Here is a 22,087-nt window from a genome sequence, read left to right on the forward strand (position 1 = left end):
AAACACAAATTTTACTTTAGAGCATGCCCTGGTAACTGCATGACTTCTTCTCATGATAGTGGCAAGGCTTTATTGGATGCTCACTAGCGCCAACTCCTGTCACACGCCAGAACACGCATGCTTAGTGATGTAACCCTGAAAGAGTATATAAGTATACAGAGTATATAAGTATATAAAGAGTATATATAAAGAGTATATATTAGTATAGCCTAATATATTATTGTCATGTCTAGTTTTCTATAACTTTCTTCATAATAAAAAAAATGCTTCATCTGAATCCTGCTCCCTGACTGCTCTTTACACCAAATGTGACAATAATGTATAATGAGCAATGCATTCTTCTTCTATTTATAATAATAATAATAATTATTATTATTATTATTATAATACGCAGTAGTAGTAGGCTATATACTTTATTATTCTCTTTCGGGTTCTCATCACTATGCGTGTTGATTCTGGCGTGTGACAGGAGTTGGCGCTAGTGAGCATTCAATAAAGCCTTGCCACTTTTGAGAAGAAGTTACACAGTACTGTTCCAACTTGCGTTGAAGTGAATTTGTGTTTACTGATTTGATGGGTAAGCTAACTGAGGTGAAATCGCAGACTTTGTTTTTCTAGTGTTTATATTATATTAGTAATCGCTGTGTTAGTTTGTAGTTATCTTAAACAAATAACCGCTCCGGCGCCCCCGCGCAGGTACTGTACGGATGACCAAAGCCAAATAACGTACTCAAGTTACAGTGGCCTTTATCATATCAGAAATATCTATTAAATGCATATTAATATGCTGCTAATGTTCTGTAATGGTGCATTAGGTCATTGATTTGATGATTTACACAACTGTTAATTAAAAAAAAAAAATACATATTTAGGTGCCTTTATTCAGCTTGTATCAAATATGTTTGGCTTATAGGTGTGATGTTTATTATCTTTTCTGAATACTTGATTGTTTCTCTGAATGTTTTAATTTAAGTTTACCTGCATAAGCCACTTTTCATGAGAAGTCATGCTCTGTAACTTTGTGCTGTAAAAGATTTTTTATTTTTTTCAAGTTTAAAGTTGTGTTTACTGAGACATTCATCAAAAATAAAATATTTCATCTGAAAAAGATATTATCTTCTGTGTACATTAATAATTAATAAATACATGATGAACGTGTGTTCACACTACATTAAGGTTCACTTTAATAGGTAATTAATGTTTATAACTCATTAAATGAGTTCCACTTTACATTAAGGTTCCTTTTCATAGGTTGTTAATGTTCATAACTCATTAATAAATGGTTCACAGGTTTTCACTTTACATTAAGGTTCCTTTTCATAGGTTGTTAATGTTCATAACTCATTAATAAATGGTTAACAGGTTTTCACTTTACATTAAGGTTCCTTTTCATAGGTTGTTAATGTTCATAACTCATTAATAAATGGTTAACAGGTTTTCACTTTACATTAAGGTTCCTTTTCATAGGTTGTTAATGTTCATAACTCATTAATAAATGGTTCACAGGTTTTCACTTTACATTAAGGTTCCTTTTCATAGGTTGTTAATGTTCATAACTCATTAATAAATGGTTAACAGGTTTTCACTTTACATTAAGGTTCCTTTTCATAGGTTGTTAATGTTCATAACTCATTAATAAATGGTTCACAGGTTTTCACTTTACATTAAGGTTCCTTTTCATAGGTTGTTAATGTTCATAACTCATTAATAAATGGTTCACAGGTTTTCACTTTACATTAAGGTTCCTTTTCATAGGTTGTTAATGTTCATAACTCATTAATAAATGGTTCACAGGTTTTCACTTTACATTAATATTATTACTGGTCATATTACTGGTCTTGTGGTGAACAATGAATCCGTGCAAGTTAAAACACAGAAAAAACTTGTTTGCCGCAGTAATCTTTAATCAAAATCTGAAAAGTTACTTCTGGTCTGGAATGGCGTTCCTTCTCTGATAACATCAGTTTGACGGCTTGGGTTGAAAACGTGTAAACCACTCTTCTGCAACCGTTCGTCTGCTATGAGTGAGATATGGAGAGGAGGAGTGCGAGAGATGGAAAGGAGGAGCACTAAAGTAAAACTCTGCCCTCTATTCAATATTCTGTTTCACTTGGAAATACGTCACAACACTGGAGAAGAGTCGTTTGCAACTTCCGGTTCACGCAGACTTTAATATCTAATCAAGTTATGGTTATTATCTTTTGTTTTATTTTCAAAATAAAGTTGGAATTTTGTCTTTAAAAAAACAATAATTTTGTTTTTATACACTGCTGTGGAGAGGCATCATGACCTTTTTGGAGAGTATCATGGGTAAGACAAAAACTTCTGGTAAGCAACATAGTAAGACAAGTGGCAGTCATGAGATATTAATAAGAAAGCACAAATACAACAACCTTCAGTCTAATTATGATAGTCAATTTTTGCTGCATCATAAAATAAACCAGAAATCTGGTTTTGAGTTAAATATGTTAATAAATACATTTATTAAGCATTTATAACATGTGAGTTAAAAACGGCTCACTATTTGGCAGGTATTGCATTAAAGTCGCCTTTTTATTCATGCAGTTATAACTGCATTATTAATGATTTATAATGCATTTGTAAATGACTTATTACTCATTAACAAACACCTTTATAAACCCTTTACAAAGGGAACCTTAATGTAAAGTGTTACCCGCGATTTCAATACCCCGCATTTTGAAAGCGACTCCCTGATGAATGCAAATATCTCTCAATAAGAAAGCTATTTTAGGCTGGGCAGCGTAGTTGTAACCATCTCTTAGCTCTGTATCAAAGAAAAAGTTGGTCTTATTTGCACTTTGAATATTGAGAGAGTGCGATTATGGTTTCAACTTGTAAAGTGTTACCATAAAAACGAAAAACAGTTTTCTCTTAATCTTATTAAGCACAAACAATAAGATTTCATTTGTTAACATTAGTTAATGCACTGTGAACTATCAGGAACTAACAATGAATGACTATTTTTATTAACTAGCCAAACATAAACAAAGATTAATAAATACTGTAGCATATATATTGCTCATTGTTAGTTGATGTTGGTTAATATGTTAATGTTAATAAATTAGACATTATTGTAAAGTGTTACCATTTTATTTATACTGTTTTTATTTCTATGATCAGTTTGTGGAAAGGAGTTCAGTTAGGATGTCAAAGGTTGTAGAAGCTCATAAATCATGTACAGTAAGGTCTGAAGAGACTGAAATCATACAGAAGAGAAGTCAGTCAGTTGAGTTAGTGGCAAAACCTTTTACAGTGCTTGAGTATTGTTGTCTCTTACTGCATATGATAATTCATACTCAGAAAGTTGAACTGAAATGACATTCATTACAAGATTATTAGTTAAAACATTTCAAATACACCTGAGGAATATTTTTTCTAGTCATGTATTTCGCCATTGAGGATTTCTTAAAAATAGTGTGTAAAAATCTTGTCTCGTCTCGTCTCGTGAACTCAATCTCGAGTCTCGTCTCATCTCGTCTCGTGAGATACCCGTCTCGTCACACCCCTAACATTTAACATTTTAAAGTTAAACATTTAAAATACTTAGTCTACACAACAGCTTCCATGCTCACAGCGTTACAGATATTTATATTTTAACGATTTCTTAAATCTATATTTGGACCCAAATACAGTTATCGCTGTGTAAACTTGCATTACTTATATGAAAAAGTAACTTAGATATTTTGTTGTGAAGTGAAAAAGTAATGTGTTACTTTACTAGTTACTGGGAAAAGTAATCTGATTACATAACTCAAGTTACTTGTAATGCGTTACCAACAACACTAGTTTACTCAGTTCAGATGAAGGGTTTTACCTTCAGGCATGAACATTTGCATTTTCAATTATTCTCATTCGGATGACATCTGGCTCTCTAGGTTATGTCAATCTGTACAATCATTCTTTACTTCATTATATTTCACTTTTTTAATAAGAGAACCAAGCACAATATGACATAATCTGAATATACAACAAGATGGAGTGATGGACAGATTACAACAAACAATAATTCCAGCAGCTTTAGACAGATGCTTTCAAAAGCTGAACAGAAGATTATGTGAATAATCTCCCCAGTAAGAGACAGCGATCAAATGAGAGATGGAGAGAATGAGAAACGGTACGAAAGACAATCAAAATCACAAAGGAAATGAGAGGAGAAATACTTTTTCTTATGTTTTAAGTGAATGTTGTTTTGATGGTTAGGTTACAGCATGCATATTCAGGTTATGCTAAAAGTATACACACAGTTGCATTTGTTTCTCATTCCAACCCTGGCAAAAGACTGACTATTCAAATCAAAAACGTTATCTGTGATAATACTTGTGATATGTCATCTTTACACCACTGTAATGCAATAATAATATTAGGAACACAATGTAGTATAGTGCAAAAATAATCCTTGTTTGGATAAAATTAAAATAAAAAGCAATGACACCATATCTTAATGTGGGAGAATAATCAAACACCAGCTTCATTGGTTTCACTCATAACACATTTTGACACCAAACTGGACACTAAACAATGGCATACATCAACTGAACATAAATCTACAAACTACAATCTAAAAAGTGTCTATTAGAATTACTCTATAAAGGTATGTGATTAAACAAAGTGCCGTACAAACCTTTAATTCAACAAATGCATGACAGAAATCAAATATACCAAATATATAGAAATCAAAATGGAATGCACTATTTTTTTAAACAGATATTTATTGCTTAAAAAGGTTTTAGAAACTAACAGAACACAATGGCGACATGCACATTAAGGATGGTGAATCTTTAATGAGCACATTTAATATACAACAAATGCACGTGAAGTCAAGCATGACATGATCATGATTATGTGGGATCATTTATGATCATACTGAATGAGACGTAGTGCAACTTCGCTTTCTTCGACGGCTTGGATGAACTCCCCCTCTGCGACTCGCTCTGCATGTGTGAGAGAATTTATTTTAAATGTTGTCTGTATGCTAATATCTATGGAAGCTTGTTTTCTCCATGGAAAATAACTAAAGCTAAAATTGATAAATAAAAAAGAAAATTGTGGCTTTTATCTCAATTTTTTCTCGCAGCTATCTCACATTCTCAGAATTACGAGTTTATTCTGACTTTACCTTGCAATTTGGACTTTAGGACTTGTGACAGTTTATATCTCACAATTCTGAAAAAGGGAAAAAAAATCGGACTTTTTGTCTCAGAGTTGTGATACAAAGTCACAATTCTGACTTTTTTCTCACAATTGCAAATTTACATCTTAATTCAGACTTTTTTCCTTACAATTCCGAATTTATCTATCAATTCTGAAGTTAAATAAACTCAAAATTCTTTTTCACGCAATTGCGAGTTGCAATTCTGACTTTTCTCACAGCTGTAAGATATAAACCCATTATTGTAAGTTATAGTCCAAATTGTGACATATACACTGTGAAAGAAAGAAAGAAAGAAAGAAAGAAAGAAAGAAAGAAAGAAAGAAAGAGAGAAAGAAAGAAAGAGAGAAAGAAAGAAAGTAGAAAAAGATCACACTTATCTTTTTTGTTTTTTTATTCCATGGCAGTAACAAGCTTCCATAAGTAACAACTAAGAAAAGATCATCTTTAATTTTCTTACCATTGTCCTTTTTTTCAAAGATGGCCCAGAGTTTCTCTGCTCTTTTCTCTGGTGTGCTTTCATCACTGGGAAGATTTGCCTGCTTGTCTTTGGGTATGAGTTTGAAAAGGGCCTGATGGGAAATCAGAGAAAGCTGTTAAGTTACTGGCTCAATTAAGTCACAAAATCACTGAATTAGAATATATATAAAAAATGTATTAACATGCAAAATGTCAAGACCCATAAAACACTAAATGAGCAATATCACACCCATAGCCGTGCGATACAGCTGAGATTCGGCCGTAGGCAATCACAGTGTGCTGATATACAGCCATATCACATGGCTACGAGTGTAATATTGCATTTATACAACAGTTCGGCGGCACAAGTGTGTAAATAAATAAGAACAACAACAATGGAGTGTCTTTAAAAACCCTTATTTGTGAGGAACTACTTCTGCCACGGATTCAAATCTCAAGTTGACAGTTTAACAGTTGAGCCCAAGCTTCCATTACTAATGCTAAAACGCCACTTTTGGACTAGTAATGAAGGAACATTGAGTCGCTTCATTGAAACTCACTGTAATATGTAGAGTATTATGAGAGAGAGCTGATTTTCTTCAGGTCAATCTTATATTCATATAATCACAAAATCAGTTTGAATGCCTGCTGAGGAAAGCGATATCTTTTGTCTTTGTCCTTTTAACATTTAAGACATTCCCATGACAGCGCTAGTCAATGCATTTGTCAGTTGCATCTCAAAAGATGCTTAAAGTAAAAATGTCCTTGTTTCAGTCTATTTCAATATAAAAGTATTTGCGATGGATATTCATAAAGACGGTCTTTGCCACCACCTCATGGTGTATTAATGTAACTTTCACTGAAGTCGAAATCACTAATGGACTGTTTCTCAATACAAAAAAAAAAAAAATGGCATAAAATTATTATAAAATATTAATTATTGAACAATAATATTTAAATGAACAACAATAGCCATTATAACAGTATAAATAGGAAATAAACACAAGCAAAAATTAGTTCACTCAAAAATACAAAAGTAGCACTCTAGTTTGTACAGGATTTAATTTCAATGTAAATATAAAGTTATTAAACTTATTATAGCCCTTAAGCCAAATCTATTAGCTCTGGAACAAGTTTTTGATTAATAAGACCAAACATTGCCCGTTTGATATACCCAAAACCTCATTTTTTAACATTATCTAAATAAAAGCTAGCAGCAAATTCCCAAAGGACTGGCCGAGATGAAGCTGTTCTCTGTGGGTACATGAGCGCTGAATGGTCGCTGACGGCCTGGAGCTCGCTTCTCCGAAAGTGTCTAAACAAATTTTCAAATAGGTGCTATGTTTACATATAAATCACATATCTGAGGACTAAACAACTATAATCTTGCCTAAAACAAACTCTTAAAGCTACATTCCGTTACAAAATAGCAATAAAAATATGGTGGTTTTGCTCATCCGCCGGTGAAACGGTTCCCTGCCGATATTGGTAGAATATCACATGGCTGGAAAGACCTCTCAGCCAATCAGATTAGAGAACCAGAAAGAACTGTTGTATAAATTACTTTATACAATAGTATAGTCAGGGCCCATAGCTGGGGTTACTGGGGCCCTTGAATTGTGGGGGGTAGAGATTTTAGAAATCTAATTAGGGAGGGGTCTTTCCTCAGTAAAATCATCACCACCACCTTTTGCCCCGCTAGTGACGACCCTGAGTACAGTAATAGTAGTATTTCTTTAAAGGTCCCGTTTTTCGTGTTTTTTTTTAACTTTGATTGTGTTTATAGTGTGCAATATAACATGTGTTCATGTTTCGCGTGTAAAAAAACACAGTATTTTTCACATAATTTACTTATCTGTATACCGCTGTTTCCACTGTCATAAAAGCGGGTTGATGACTTCCTTGTTCTTTGAAGTCCCTCCTTCAGAAATACGTAACGAGTTCTGATTGTGCCAGCGGTTCCTGTGTTGTGATTCGACAGCAGCTTAGCGCTCCTTGCCCGGAAAGGTCACGCCTCTTACCATAACGTGTGCTGCACATAGTTTTACATGTGGATTATTGTGGTGTTGTGCCGAATGAACACAAAAGACAATAATTCCCGAGAGACTGAACTCTTTAATCTCCACAAGCAGCGACAGAAAATGTACAACGTTAGCACTCACTCAGAAGAGTACCTCATATGGAAAACAGCCATATACATAAACATAGTCCCCTCTTGTGGCCATTATGTGCACTGCAGTCCAACATTAACTATTGCAGTAAGGATACCACAATTATAATTTTCGGGAACCGAGTTAAACATAAATTGCAACCATTGATCTCTAAGTACAGCGTCCCTGGGAAGGCCAAACAAAGGTGATTGGACTGCGGGATGAAAATAACACCGTTTGGCGACGACATGGCGACAAACACACTCTACAAACGCAACTCTTGCTCTTCTCCGTGGCAGCGCAACAAGACCACGCCCCCTTTTTTGTGTATTCCTGTGGGCGGAGGTTAGAAAAAACTGTTTTAGTGACGTCATTAAAGAAGGAAGTAGAGGGATGTAGTCCAAACTGGCCGTTCGATGTAGGCGACTTCTGTTAAATAAAATATCTCGCTTGGCATTGAACTTTGAGCTTTAAAATTTGACAGATTTTATTTATACTCTAACAACAACATTACACACTAACTAAAGTTTGAAACATGGGATCACGAAGAACGGGACCTTTAAAATAGCTATGGTAAAATAGTAATAGTATTCCTTTAATAAATAATTAGTATGACCTTTTCTGTTCAGTCAGATTTTTATTTTTAATTTTTTTTGTTATGGTGATGTTGTTGTTGGACATTACATGGGCCTATTCTATGGACAACATCTTAAGACGCACAAAGGCGTATTTCCAAATCTGTTATTTTGTTCTGTAATCCATGCTTAGCTCAGTTTTAATGGAATCTGTTTAGGCTATGAGCTAAATTTATTTTCCCTCACATTCCCTCAGCTCTCTTATCTGTTTGGCCTGAGTGCTATATCTGTCTTACTCCTTCTTTAGAGCTTACCTTGCTTGTTTGCATGCTGATTCGTCTCACCCTAATATAAGTGAAGTTACCTAACAATAGGTTAATACAAATAGATGAAATGGTACCAGCTGTGCCTATCTTACTTAAGAGCTTTGGCAAGATATAGAGGACAGCCATATATCTGGAGTGCTCTTCTAACCCAAAATATAAATCTGCATGACTCTGAACCGTGCGAAAAGGTATTAAATGAAAAACTAAAATTAACTTTAGACTTTCAATTAAATGAATGTCTGCAACTTTTCAAACTGTAAAAAAAAAATCAATATCCAGAACATCTGTTACGCTGAATAGGAAATGAAAAAAAATTTCAGCAAATAACAATTTCAATTTCGGTCTGTTTCACACAAAACAATTGTATGATTTCCGAAGACTTGGAATAATGTGCGTAAGGTCTGTTCATATCAAAAACAGTAATTATAACTAATAAAGTTTCAATAATCATTCTAATTATTTGAGAATAGCAAAGTCACACAACACATCACAACTATAATGATAAGGACACAGAGGAATGATATCATTGGAATCACTTTCAGAATGACTTTTTTCCTGATGGTGAATGATAAAAACATTAACAGAATCCACTCACTCAACATTAGAGAGCTTGAACATTTAAAGCTGCAGACAACATAACTGTGGCTTCAATAAACAGGGCGTTGTCTTTTCATATAGTTATCTTCCCTGGTGTGAATGGGCTTTAGGGTGCGTTCACACTTGTCATGTTTGGTTCGATTAAAACGAACCCTGGTGCGATTGCTCGGATAGTGCGGTTCATTTGAACATATGTGAACGCTGCCATCCGAACCCTGGTGCGCACCAAACAAGCGGACCGAGACCGCTGAAAAGATGGGTCTCGGTCCGCTTCCAAACGAACTCTGGTGCGGTTCGAATGATATATGAACGCAACACGGACCAAAGACATGTAACCGAACCAAAAACAGGAAGACGAGACCCTAAAAAGGACAGAATCCTCACGCATGTCGGTTTTTCTGGTCATAGTCACGAGTTTGCCCATCACAGGCATCAGACGCGCGTCTCCACGCAGCAGATCATTTGTGTGTGTGACGGATGGATTCCCGCCGCTGTTTTTACTACTTTACACATTTTATAAGCTCTTCACGAGTTCCCAGCTGGCCAAAATACCATCACATGCAGGCTACGCACCGCTACGCACACACAACGAGCGCATTTACCTCAGAAAACAGCATTGTTTTGAATGTTCGGTAAGTTCCGTCTCAAAATAGGCAATAAGTCATAAAATCCGACCAATCATGTTGTGAATGTATCCCTATGCCTTAAGGTTCGGTATCTTTTGGTTCGGTGATAAAATTGCCAATGTGAACGCTAACCAGACCAGGACTAAATGTTTTTTTTTTCTTCTTTGGTCCGGACCAAATGAACCAAACGAACCGAACTACAAGTGTGAACTAAGTCACTTTGGAACTCGGCAACCCCCATTCATTTTTATTGAATGTGATGCAGTGTCAACTTTCTCTTTCTGTGCCCCACGAAAGAAAAGTTATACAGGTTTTGAAAGACATAAATAAATGATGAAACAATTTTTTATTTTGGGGAGATCTGTTTTCCCTATACTAAAATCTATTCAAAATACATTTATTTCATACTTTATACATAAGCATACTTCTAATCCATTAACATATTTATTGACGTATCACTTAAGACATACCGATATAAAACTATTAAATTTTATGTGGAGTATTTATTTATTGCACAGTGCACATTTCTTAATATCATGCCTAAAAAGTGTTTTAATATCACTATCAATAAGGATTGTATGGTCTTTGTATAATATCAGTCTTTAAATGCAAGATATTTAAAGTGTACCTAAAGCATACTTGCAATAGTTCCACTTTAGCACAATCAGATATACTTAAGTATATCTTTAGTTAGACTTAATCACTACTTCAGCACAATTAAAGTGCATTAAATAAAATTAGTTGTTCCAATTTAGCAGACTTTAAGTATACCAGTTTAGTACCGTAGTATTTTTATTTAGCACAAAAATATGTAAATGTATTATACTTAGAACAAAAATAAATGCATTTGAAATACATTTCAGTCTATTTTTTTTTACTAGGGTCTACACCAATAAACAAGTCGAAATAAGGGCTTAACATCTCAGAACAATTCATAATGCAACACAAACATATGTCGCATTCTCGGCATTGTCACACAAGTTTCTTTTTTTGAAGAGAATCTTACTGAGCAATCTGAAGTTCATTTGAAGGAAACTCTGTTGTCACCTTGAGTACTCGCGTACCACAACAGTAATGCAAGAACACGTTAACTATCCACAACAGGATCGCAGAGCATTCCCAGTTGTTGTAATCCGATGTAATGTCACACTTTTATTTTTTTAATAAAAGTTGATTGTCTCCAGATGATATAACATAAATAAGGGATATCATTTATTCTGTTGATTCATCTGCAACATCTCTGTCCAACACCCTAAACTATTCCCTGGGAAATTGATCGGCCATTTCTGAGAAGAAGGCTTAAGTGTTGACATGTCAATGAATCCCCCTGTGCCCATGGTCTTAAATCCTGATTGCACATTGAGGCGCTTATCTCTCCCATAGTACCCACCACAGAATCCTTCTGCCTCTCTCTGCAATGAGTTCTTATAGAGCTCGGGCTTAAGGGTGATGTCATTCCATGCTTTAATCACTGATCTTAGGTCAGCTTTGATGTTAAATGCTCTTTATGGTTTAATCATCACTGTCAAAACAACCTGACTCTGCATCTGAGACACACTTAATCAGCCGTGATCCCTTATAGCTTAGGTGAAGTGTCGCCCCACCAGTTTTTGCAGACAAAAAAGGTCAGTTGTCCATTGTCAATTGTGTAGCAATATATGAATCACTGCTCACACAGAAGTCACTTTCATATCAAGGAACTTTCTGTTGGTAAACGTGGCAGATTTGTGTTACCAACTTGGACATGAGCGAAATCTCTTGAGGAACATTTTCAGCCTCAATCAAACTCCTTGATCACATTCAGAAATGGCCTGATTTTGCCTGAAAATTTCACAGAGCAATGGTAATTGTGGTTGCACCTTTACTGTCTGTGAATGCTATTTCTCTGTGAAAAGGGAAGTCCACAACACAACTATAACCATAACGACACAGTAAAACCAGAATCACTTTCAGAACAATTTTTTCTCAGATGATGAATGATAAAAAAAAAACATTTACAGCCAATCCAAATCACCCCCAACTTTAAAGAGTTTGAGCTCGAAACTCCCGACCATGCGGATTCAGTAATGGTTGCATTTCGCCCAACAAAATTTCACAGAGCAACGCAAAATTTAAATGCACCTTTACCGTGGACAGAGTTTACGTTTATGTTTTATCTTAATGTATTCACAAAAAGAGTTGGTATATTTAAATGGTCCTTTAATTATCTCTACATAAAATGCCAACACTCTTCATTTAATTAATAGTCTGGTATTTAATTTTGGTCTATTTCATAACCGCAGTTGTTCCACAAGTTTCCCTTCTGACTGTACATTTACCCACCAACTGCATGGCTAATAAATAAATAAGAATTGTTTATTCTTATTATTACCAGCACAACACATTAAAGGAACACTCCACTTTTTTTGAAAATAGGCTCATTTTCCAACTCCCCTAGAGTTAAACAGTTGCGTTTTACCGTTTTCGAATCTATTCAGCCGATCTCCGGGTCTGGCGGTACCACTTTTAGCATAGCTTAGCATAGTTCATTGAATCTGATTAGACCGTTAGCATCTCGCTCAAAAATGACCAAAGAGTTTTGATATTTTTCCTATTTAAAACTTGACTCTTCTGTAGTTACATTGTGTACTAAGACTGACAGAAAATAAAAAGTTGTGATTTTCTAGGCTGACATGGCTAGGAACTATACTCATTCCAGCGTAATAAACAAGGAACTTTGCTGCCGTACCATGGGTGCAGCAGGCGCAATGATATTACAGAAAATTATTAGAAAATCGCAACTTTTCATTTTCTGTCGGTCTTAGTACACGATGTAACTACAGAAGAGTCAAGTTTTAAATAGGAAAAATATCGAAACTCTTTGGTCATTTTTGAGCGAGATGCTAACGGTCTAATCAGATTCAAAGAACTATGCTAAGCTATGCTAAAAGTGGTACCGCCAGAACCGGAGATCGGCTGAATGGATTCGAAAACGTTAAAACTCAACTGTTTAACTCTAGGGGAGTTGGAAAATGAGCCTATTTTCAAAAAAAGTGGAGTGTTCCTTTAACATTGACTAATAAGTCTAGAGGCAGGACTATCTGTTGTCTGACCAATAACAGATGGATAGAGTGTTCAGGGAGAATCCTGTTTGAAATCAGTGCTTGAAATGGGCCGGTATGCGTAGTACCGTCACTTTTCCATTTTTACCTTTAACGTACTGACACTTCCGACATGTTGCATGTACGGAAGCCCGCCATACCCTCCCTTCTTCAGGAGTGCATTTTAAACTGAGCATCGGGAGTACCGGCACTTTTATTTTTCCACTTCAAGCATTGTTTGAAATGGTGAAGAAATTACACGCTTCAGGCTAACAAAGAATATCAGGAAGATCGAAAAGCATAATATTTTTTTATATCACATGCTATGATGGATATGTTGGGAAATGATTAAATCTGTGGTATGGTAGTTTGTCCAGTAGGATGGAGGATGGAGAATGTTCTTCTACATTTAATGTGAAATCTATTCAATGTCGTCTTACCTCGCTGAGTTCCAACACTTCAGGTTTTGTGACGTAACCATTCTTGTCCACATCAAACAGTGAGAAGACCCACTCCAGCTTCAAGGTCGACTTGCCTGAGGAGGTCATGTGAAGAGCAACGACATACTCCTTAAAGTCTAATGTTCCATCATCATTGGTGTCAAAGGACCGAAAAACGTGTTGGGCATAGGTCTTGGCATCACTGTCAGGGAAGAATTTGCCGTAGATCTCCTCAAACTGTTGTAGTGTGATGCGACCTGTAGGACACTGCTTCTGGAAGTTCTCATACCACTGGGTGATCTCAGCTTCAGAGAACCTGGTGGTCAGCTTGAGGTCATCCACAAACTCTTTTGGAATCCCTCCACTCTGTGCGTTTCCCATGGCTTCCCTTTGAGAAATATAAAAGAAATTGATGCACTAACAAAGGCTTGAAATTGTGTCCTTAGTAAGGATCAGATGGGATGTTAGAAAAATAAATAAATAAAAAGGTACAGTAGTGAATTTGACCAAATCTGACAAGAACAAGTGTGGGTCATATTTCACCCCCCCTTTTTTTTATTTGTCATGAAATAATGCCAATCTTCTTCCTAAAAATATGCCATATTTTGTGTGTGTGTGCGAGAGGGACCATTGACAGTCCATACAGTTCCCTGTCATTGTTAATATCTTGACATAGTCAGGTTTATTGCATACACTTGAGTATCCACCTTTTTTCTAATAAGCCTACCTACTAAGTCGTTCCCTCGATTTACTAAATAGTGCACAAGATTTACTAAAACGTGTGCATGATTTACTATTTCGTTCCCTTGATTTACTAAATTGTGCGCACAATTTACTAAGTCGTTCCTTCGATTAACTAAATAGTGTGCACGATTTACTATTTCGTTCCCTCGGTTTATAAATCATTTGCACGATTTAGTAAATTGAGGAAACGAATTAGTAAATTGTGCGCATTAATTAGCCTACTATTTTTTTCCTGCATGTCATGTCCGGGGCTCGTTAAAAACATAATCAGTGTTGGGAAAAGTTACTTTTAAAAATAATGCATTACAATATTGCGTTACTCCCTAAAAAAGTAACTTATTAATACTTTTTATGGAAAGTAATGCACTATGTTACTTTTGTGTTACATTTTCTCATCTGCGCTGTTTCTGTTTTATACAACAACAACAACAACAAAAGTTCTAGTTTTGTCAAAAGTAAAGGCCCTTTCACACCAAAAGTGAAATGAATAAGCCTCAGGCTGAAGGAAATACAATTTCACGCCTGTACAGTAGAGGGCGCAGCTCAAGCAAACAAGCCTTTCAGCTGTGCTGCCATTCTGGAATACAGAAGAACAGGACGCAGGAGATGTAAATGAGTAAATGTATGCTCACATTTTTAGTATAGAACTAGTCTAGAATAAACATCAAGTGCACAGTGCACACAATGCCTCTGCATTTACTCCCGATTTCTGTCAACATGGGGACAGGAGAGCTGTCAGTCAATAAATTGAAAAACAAAGTAACTTGCGTTACTTATTTGAAAAAGTAACTCTGAAATTGTGTTGTAAATCTAAAAGTAATGCGTTACTTCACTAGTTACAAAAAGTAATCTGATCACGTAACTGTATCTTGTTCCATGCCAAAACTGCATATAACATATTATGGGACTAACATTTTTGCTCGCAGAAATTTGCACATTGTAACATATACAAATTATGGTTTCATACTTTTATGTGCATAGCTGACATTATGTGAACTATTAACAAGATTTTCTAGTGAAAACAGTGAAAGTGAAAAAATGAAAGTGCAGTAAACAGAAAGCGTTTTAGTCTATGCATTTTTGCCCAAACTATTTTACTGATTTAGCCTGATATAAGTTCCCTCCTACGTTCCATAGCTTTAATGTGGACAGAGCTCATCAAAGGGAATTAAGAAAAAAAACTCAGAAAATAAACATGTAAGAAGTTGTATGGGGTAAGCCACTGACTGGGATGCCTTGACAAATTTAATGATTTAATGAAATTAAATATATATATATATATATATATATATATATATATATATATATTACAAAAAAACAGCATTCTTACCTGTGATTGTGGTTTAAGGACGAAGAATCACGGAGCAAGTAATCAAGGTGGAGTGTGGAAGAGTAATGAGGCTGTATTGAAGGAGGTGGCTCACCCTCCATATGGGTCAAGTCAATTACACAAGATTTCACAAGGCTCTGCCAGAAAGAGATTTACGGGGTTTTTTCTGTTCTTTTTAACCCCATATCCACTATAGTCACATTTTCACTGTTTCAGCTAAAAGGTGCTGACAAAATGGCCAAAATAAAGTACACCTTGATGAGATGAATTGTACTATATAGCAAACTTTGCCATAAACAGATTTTTACACTTTGTTTTATGTTTTGATTTTTGTAGCTTGTTGCTTGTGGTGTTGGTTGTTTTATTTTAACAATACTATAGCAAAGATGACCATCTTTAAATATAAAACATAGTTCCAGAAACACATTAATACCCTCAAGGGGTGAAGAGATGTCAAACATTAGCGTCTGGAGAGAGGGATTTACGTTCAGGTTTTCATTAATCTCATTAAACTAAGTAGTGATGGTCTTCCCCTAATGATGTATTTCCCAGCTTTACAGCATCTTAATCCAGTGACCTTTGGAATAAAAACTTACCTTAAATTCAGTTTTAAAAACACTTGAAATACTGATGCATCATTATTAGATAATTCCTGATTAGAAACATTTATTTATTTAGGGTGAATTCAGGTCAACTGGGACTTTTTGTCATTTAGATGACTGGGAAAAAAATGTCACAGTTAACCTGAATTAATTAATTTACTTATTAAATTGTTAGCAAAACGTATTAATAAAATATTGAATATCTGCTTATTTGAATTCATTTTAAGGATGATAGCAGTCATGTCAAGGGTGATTTACACCACCATAATGTACACAATTGTTTGTAAGTAATTTTAGAACAGAAAAGGAAGACCACAGAGTTTCAAAAACCCTCCAATTTAAATGTTGCCTGCATACAAGCTGTTCTTATTTTTAATCTGTCTCCTTCTCTAACATTAAGTTTATCTTTCCTCCTTTTTAAGGATTGGATTTTCTCTGGGTCATAAATACATCTTGGCAGTCTTGTTCTGATCAGCTTACTGTCCCTAGTATACCTTGTCTGGCCTATACTGTAAAAAATCTAAAGTTGAGAAAAGCTGTTTAAGGCAAAAGGTGAGTAAATTATCAGGAAAAATTTTTTTGAAACTGGACTAATCCTTTAAGGCAACAAATTTCAGCAGATTTTTTAGTTTTCTCAACTTGTTTTTGTATAAACTGAATACAACAAGTTGAGAAAACTTAAAAATCTACAAAACCAAGTTGAGAAAACTCAAAAATCTGCTGAAGTTTGTTGCCTTAAAGGATTAGTCCAGTTTCAAAAAATTTTTCCTGATAATTTACTCACCCCCATGTCATTCAAGATGTCCATGTTCTATTCTACTTATGGGAAAAAAACAGAACTGGTGCCACATTCGTTCCGTAAGTAGAATAGGGAAGGCATAGGACTACATCGTAAGCTTTTTGAAGAATATGGATATCGATCATTTGTGATTATAAAGCATATACAGTTTTAATTTTTAAATGACCGATCGTTTCGCTAGATAAGACCCTTATTCCTCGTCTGGTATCGTTTAAAGCCCTTTGAAGCTGCACTGAAACTGTGATTTTGACCTTCAACCGTCTGGAGGCCATTGAAGTCCACTATAAGGAAAATAATCCTGGAATATTTTCATCAAAAACCTTAATTTCTTTTCGACTGAAGAAAGAAAGACATGGACATCTTGGATGACAAATTATCAGGAAAATTTTATTTGAAAGTGTACTAATCCTTTAAACTTTTAAGTTTACTCAACTTTTGATTTTTCCAGTGTACAAGATACAAGACAATCCCTCAACTTTTCTATAATGACAAAGGGAACACAGAAATAAACATGACTGAAAGGAGTTGTTTAAGGAAGGAAAGAAAAAGATCATGTGACAGGGAAAGGAATCCCATCCCAAGCTGCAGGTCATACAATGACTGGTATACAATTAATTACGTCTTCCTATACTTGTTTAATCCCATAATGTCAGTTTAGTGTAAACGCTCCCCAGTGAGCATGTCCCAAGATTTAACAGGGAATCCTAATCTATTGTGACTAATCTATAGTGGCTGAAGCCTAATCTATAGTCAATGCGTAGACAAGCACTGTCAAAAGACTACTTTTTTCTTTGTCGAATGTGAACATAGTGAGCTGCTTAACATAAAATACAGTTTAAATCCATAATTTTTTGCTATTAAATAACACAAAATATTACATTTAAATTTGGTAATGTAGTAGCTTGTTGGTTTGTAGTTTCCATAAATGAAAGAAAACATTTTCACATTTTTCTTACCATAACTGGCAACACTTTACAGTAAAGTTCCATTAGTTAACGTTCGTTAATGCATTAACTAACATTAACTAACAATGAACAATACATTTGTTACAGTATTGATTAATCTTTGTTCTAAACGAATGCACTATCTCTGCACGCAATGCAAATTCTTATTCTAACCCTCCACCTCCCCAGCACCACTTGCCTAGATCTGCTACATTGGGGTTTCCGTCTCTTTAGAAGCAGCAAGAGCACATTCATTTTATATTCGGAGCATTAAGCAGAGGCAAGTCGTGGTTGCTCTGCAGCAGCAGTGTAGATCTAGTCTGCCAAGACCAAAATGATGTATATTCTATTTCCATTAATAAAATGTTTTACAAATTAAATAACAGTCTCTATTTTCACTTAGTACAAGTGTCCCATGTTGGCAAAGGCTCTTTACACTAGCTCCGACCACCAATGTCTGGTTGGGCCATGCTTGAAATTCAATGTTCTTCAGTGGCACAGCAGTAGCGAGTAAGGTTCACAACCTGGCTTTTAAAGGTCCCGTTTTTCGTGTTTTTTTTTTAACTTTGATTGTGTTTATAGTGTGCAATATAACATGAGTTCATGTTTCGCGTGTAAAAAAACACAGTATTTTTCACATAATTTACTTTGTACTCTGTATACCGCTGTTTCCACTGTCATAAAAATGGGCTGATGACTTCATGTTCTATGAAGTCCCTCCTTCAGAAATACGTAACGAGTTCTGATTGTGCCAGCGTTTCCTGTGTTGTGATTCGACAGCATCTTAGCGCTCCTTGCCCGGAAAGGTCACGCCTCTTACCATAACGTGTGCTGCACATAGTTTTACATGTGGATTATTGTGGTGTTGTGCCGAATGAACACAAAAGACAATAATTCCCGAGAGACTGAACTCTTTAATCTCCACAAGCAGCGACAGAAAATGTACAACGTTAGCACTCACTCAGAAGAGTACCTCATACGGAAAACAGCCATATACATAAACATAGTCCCCTCTTGTGGCCATTATGTGCACTGCAGCCCAACATTAACTATTGCAGTAAGGATACCACAATTATAATTTTCAGGAACCGAGTTAAACATAAATTGCAACCATTGATCTCTAAGTACAGCATCCCTGGGAAGGCCAAACAAAGGTGATTGGACTGCGGGATGAAAATAACAGCGTTTCGACGACATGGCGACAAACACACTCTACAAACGCAACTCTTGCTCTTCTCCGTGGCAGCGCAACAAGACCACGCCCCTTTTTTGTGTATTCCTGTGGGCGGAGGTTAGTCAAAAAACTGTTTTAGTGACGTCATTAAAGAAGGAAGTAGAGGGATGTAGTCCAAACTGGCCGTTCGATGTAGGCGACTTCTGTTAAATAAAATATCTCGCTTGGCATTGAACTTTGAGCTTTAAAATTTTACAGATTTTATTTATACTCTAACAACAACATTACACACTAACTAAAGTTTGAAACATGGGATCACGAAGAATGGGACCTTTAACACGATCGACGCGGGTTCGAATCCTCCTTTTCCTCACATTTATTTTCAATAAAAATGAAAATATTGTTCTAAAACTGGAAATAAACTGCGAACGAGTGATTAATAATATTAAAAGTGTTTATTTGGTAGGGTTAGGGAAAGGTGTAGGGAGGGTTTTTATTCTCCCAATAATCCATTTAATAATTTTAATAAATATAATCATTTCCATTCTATGATATTATTGCATCCTGTTACTGTACAAAAATACTGGGGTGCAAATAGTATCTGCCAATATAAAGTATAGATATCATCGAATTACCATTTACTCTTATTGCAAAGAACTGATACTGGTGTAAAAAGAATCTGTCGCTATTTTCATCTAGTTTAAATAGCATGTTGCTAAGAAAATGCTGCTATTGTCACTTATTTAAAAATAGAATATTTTGCTATTTTCACTTGGTGTAAATAGAATATATCTATTTTCACTCAGTGTAAATAGCATCTATCGCTATAAGAAAATATGCCATTTATTAAATTAGACATTAATGAACAAATATTATATATTTTCTTTTTTTCATAAACATAAAATATTTTTTTCTTTTTGTGTAAAATCAAATTGTCAAAATAGCTTAATCTCTAATGAAATGTCCTGTGTTGTGAAATACTCAAGTCAGAAAAACTACTTTTTAAATTATAATTGTTGTGCATGTTGTTTTCTTGAGCTGATATTAATTTAGAGACTTGTACCCCTATTTGTCACCCTATAGAAATATGTTTCAGAGACCCAAGAATAGTTTTTCACTAATTTAGCACTATAAAAAATGCATAAGTTATCATTGATTTGCATTTGTATTTCTTTTCCTACAGAGTAGGCTTACTTTTTTTTTTACATTAATTGCAAATCTTGCTTACTCACTCCAGTCTGTATCACACAGAATGACACTTTTAGACCACATGTGCTTATAAGTTCCAATCCCATTAGAAGGCTTAAAACAAGAAAAGCCCTCAGAGATCAAGTGCAAAACAGGAAAAGACCCTAGAGCTAAATGAAGCCCAGTGTTTATGTCTTAGACTAACTGTAAGCTTCTTTTTTCTTTGTTTACTGGAAACACTTTTAGAAGAGGCAGAGAAGTTGATCTACTTGATATTGTATTAAAAAAATAACAATAATGAAGTCTTATTCATCAAATGTTTCTTTTTTTTCCAATTTGCTTAAGTTAAATTGTTTTTGTATTTTGTATATACATTTTGTAATTTATTTATGCATTTATTTTGTCTGTCATACCATCTATAGCAAAGAACAATGCAAAGGAAAAGTAATTCATTACATTTATTAAAAACGCCTTTTAATTAGTCAAAAATGTCATTTTTATTCATACAAAAGCCATGTGACCATTATCAACTCTTGCCATTACATGAAATGTTCATGCTTGTCTCCACCTAGAGATTATATGAAGTACTGCAAATGGTTGTACTCTGATTGGTGGATCAAGATTTGCTGTCTAAATAGGCCACTTGAACATGTTCATTTAACAGACACAAACAATACTGAGAATTTGCTAAATATCAGTTAAGATACATTTTGTGTACATGTTCAATGAATCAATTTTTTGATAACTAAAAAATATAACTAAAACACACTTTATAGAGACTAAACACTGCTTATGGCCATGAATTGCTCAAACAGAAAATAAATGTTTAACATGTTGCATACATGTTAACACTAGTACAGTTTACTTTCTTGTAACAATCCATGTAGTAACATTCTTTCTGACCTTTGTTGTACAGTAACTGAATAAACTACAATAGTAGCAGTACATTAAAACAAATTTATATATAAAACAGTACAATATAGGCCAAATGTTATTGAAGTAGGCTATAACAGCTGTTTACCTAAGCAGGGTGTAAGGTCAGGATTCAGTTTGTTAAATAATTGTTTTTCTTTGAGTCTCCATGTCTTCGAGTCTTTTTTTATTTAAAAAAATAGAATAGAAATAAAACGTCAACAGAATCACTGTCAAGAAGTCAGGGCCCTCTGTGAACACGACGTGTGCTATACATTTTCCTGCTGAGGTTGCGTGCCAAGCGTTCCACGGCATTGCCAATTCCGCTTAGATCCTTTTGTTTTGGAATACCCTCAATGTTGCCACTATACCACATGACCCAACCGCCAAGTGATATCAGCACCAAGACGGCCCCAGTGTAGACAAGAAGGTCCCCGAAATCTCTCCCCTTCGTTTCCAGTGGCACAAAGAGCCCCACAAACAGGGCCGTAAAGCCAAAAATGTCGAAAATAACAGCAAAGCCCAGGGCCACTTTGCAGTGTTTGAGACCAGCACATGCCATGGTAACTGTTGGAGACAAATATACAGTAGGACTAAATATTGTTATACCATATATTAATGAATGCATTTATGAACAAAGTATAATAGCCTATATAGCCTAATAACAGTGTAAAATTGCACACTGCACATAATAAAAGGATAAAACACTAAGCAAAATGAAGCCAGATACACTGTGTACCTTTCTAGAAAACAATTTTGTTCATCTTTTGGGCCACTTGATGCCTAGACGACTAAAATCTGGGTCATGAAGCAAAAATATGTGAAGCACGTCTAAACTTTCAAGCAACATAACACACTGCACTTTCGTCCATTATTATCTGTTCCAGGAAAAAAACATGTGCGATCAACAATCATACAATGGACAGTTTTATCTACTCAAAAACATTACACAAACAACGTTCATCGACCTC

General features: G+C 35.1%; 1 protein-coding gene across 1 annotated transcript; it reads right to left on the reverse strand.

The window, feature by feature from the left end:
* Window positions 1-4,869: 4,869 nt before the first annotated feature.
* rcvrn3 (recoverin 3) lies at window positions 4,870-13,804 on the reverse strand. The gene is made up of 3 exons (XM_067412365.1): window positions 13,424-13,804; window positions 5,631-5,742; window positions 4,870-4,952 (listed from the first exon to the last, which is right to left on the reverse strand). Exons 1-3 carry the CDS (start codon window positions 13,802-13,804, stop codon window positions 4,870-4,872), a joined length of 576 nt encoding a protein of 191 aa, XP_067268466.1.
* Window positions 13,805-22,087: the final 8,283 nt, after the last annotated feature.

Source organism: Chanodichthys erythropterus, chromosome 15 (genome assembly GCF_024489055.1).
Source record: "Chanodichthys erythropterus isolate Z2021 chromosome 15, ASM2448905v1, whole genome shotgun sequence".
NCBI lineage: Eukaryota > Metazoa > Chordata > Actinopteri > Cypriniformes > Xenocyprididae > Chanodichthys > Chanodichthys erythropterus.

What these genes read in the sequence shown, in the direction of transcription:
- rcvrn3 (XM_067412365.1), bottom strand. Translation starts at nt 13,804, where the DNA reads ATGGGAAACGCACAGAGTGGAGGGATTCCAAAAGAGTTTGTGGATGAC. An exon ending in AAGTGTTGGAACTCAGCGAG is followed by an intron (nt 5,743 to 13,423) that starts GTAAGACGACAT and finishes ATTTCCCATCAG; the next exon opens with GCCCTTTTCAAACTCATACC. An exon ending in CTTTGAAAAAAAGGACAATG is followed by an intron (nt 4,953 to 5,630) that starts GTAAGAAAATTA and finishes TCACACATGCAG; the next exon opens with AGCGAGTCGCAGAGGGGGAG.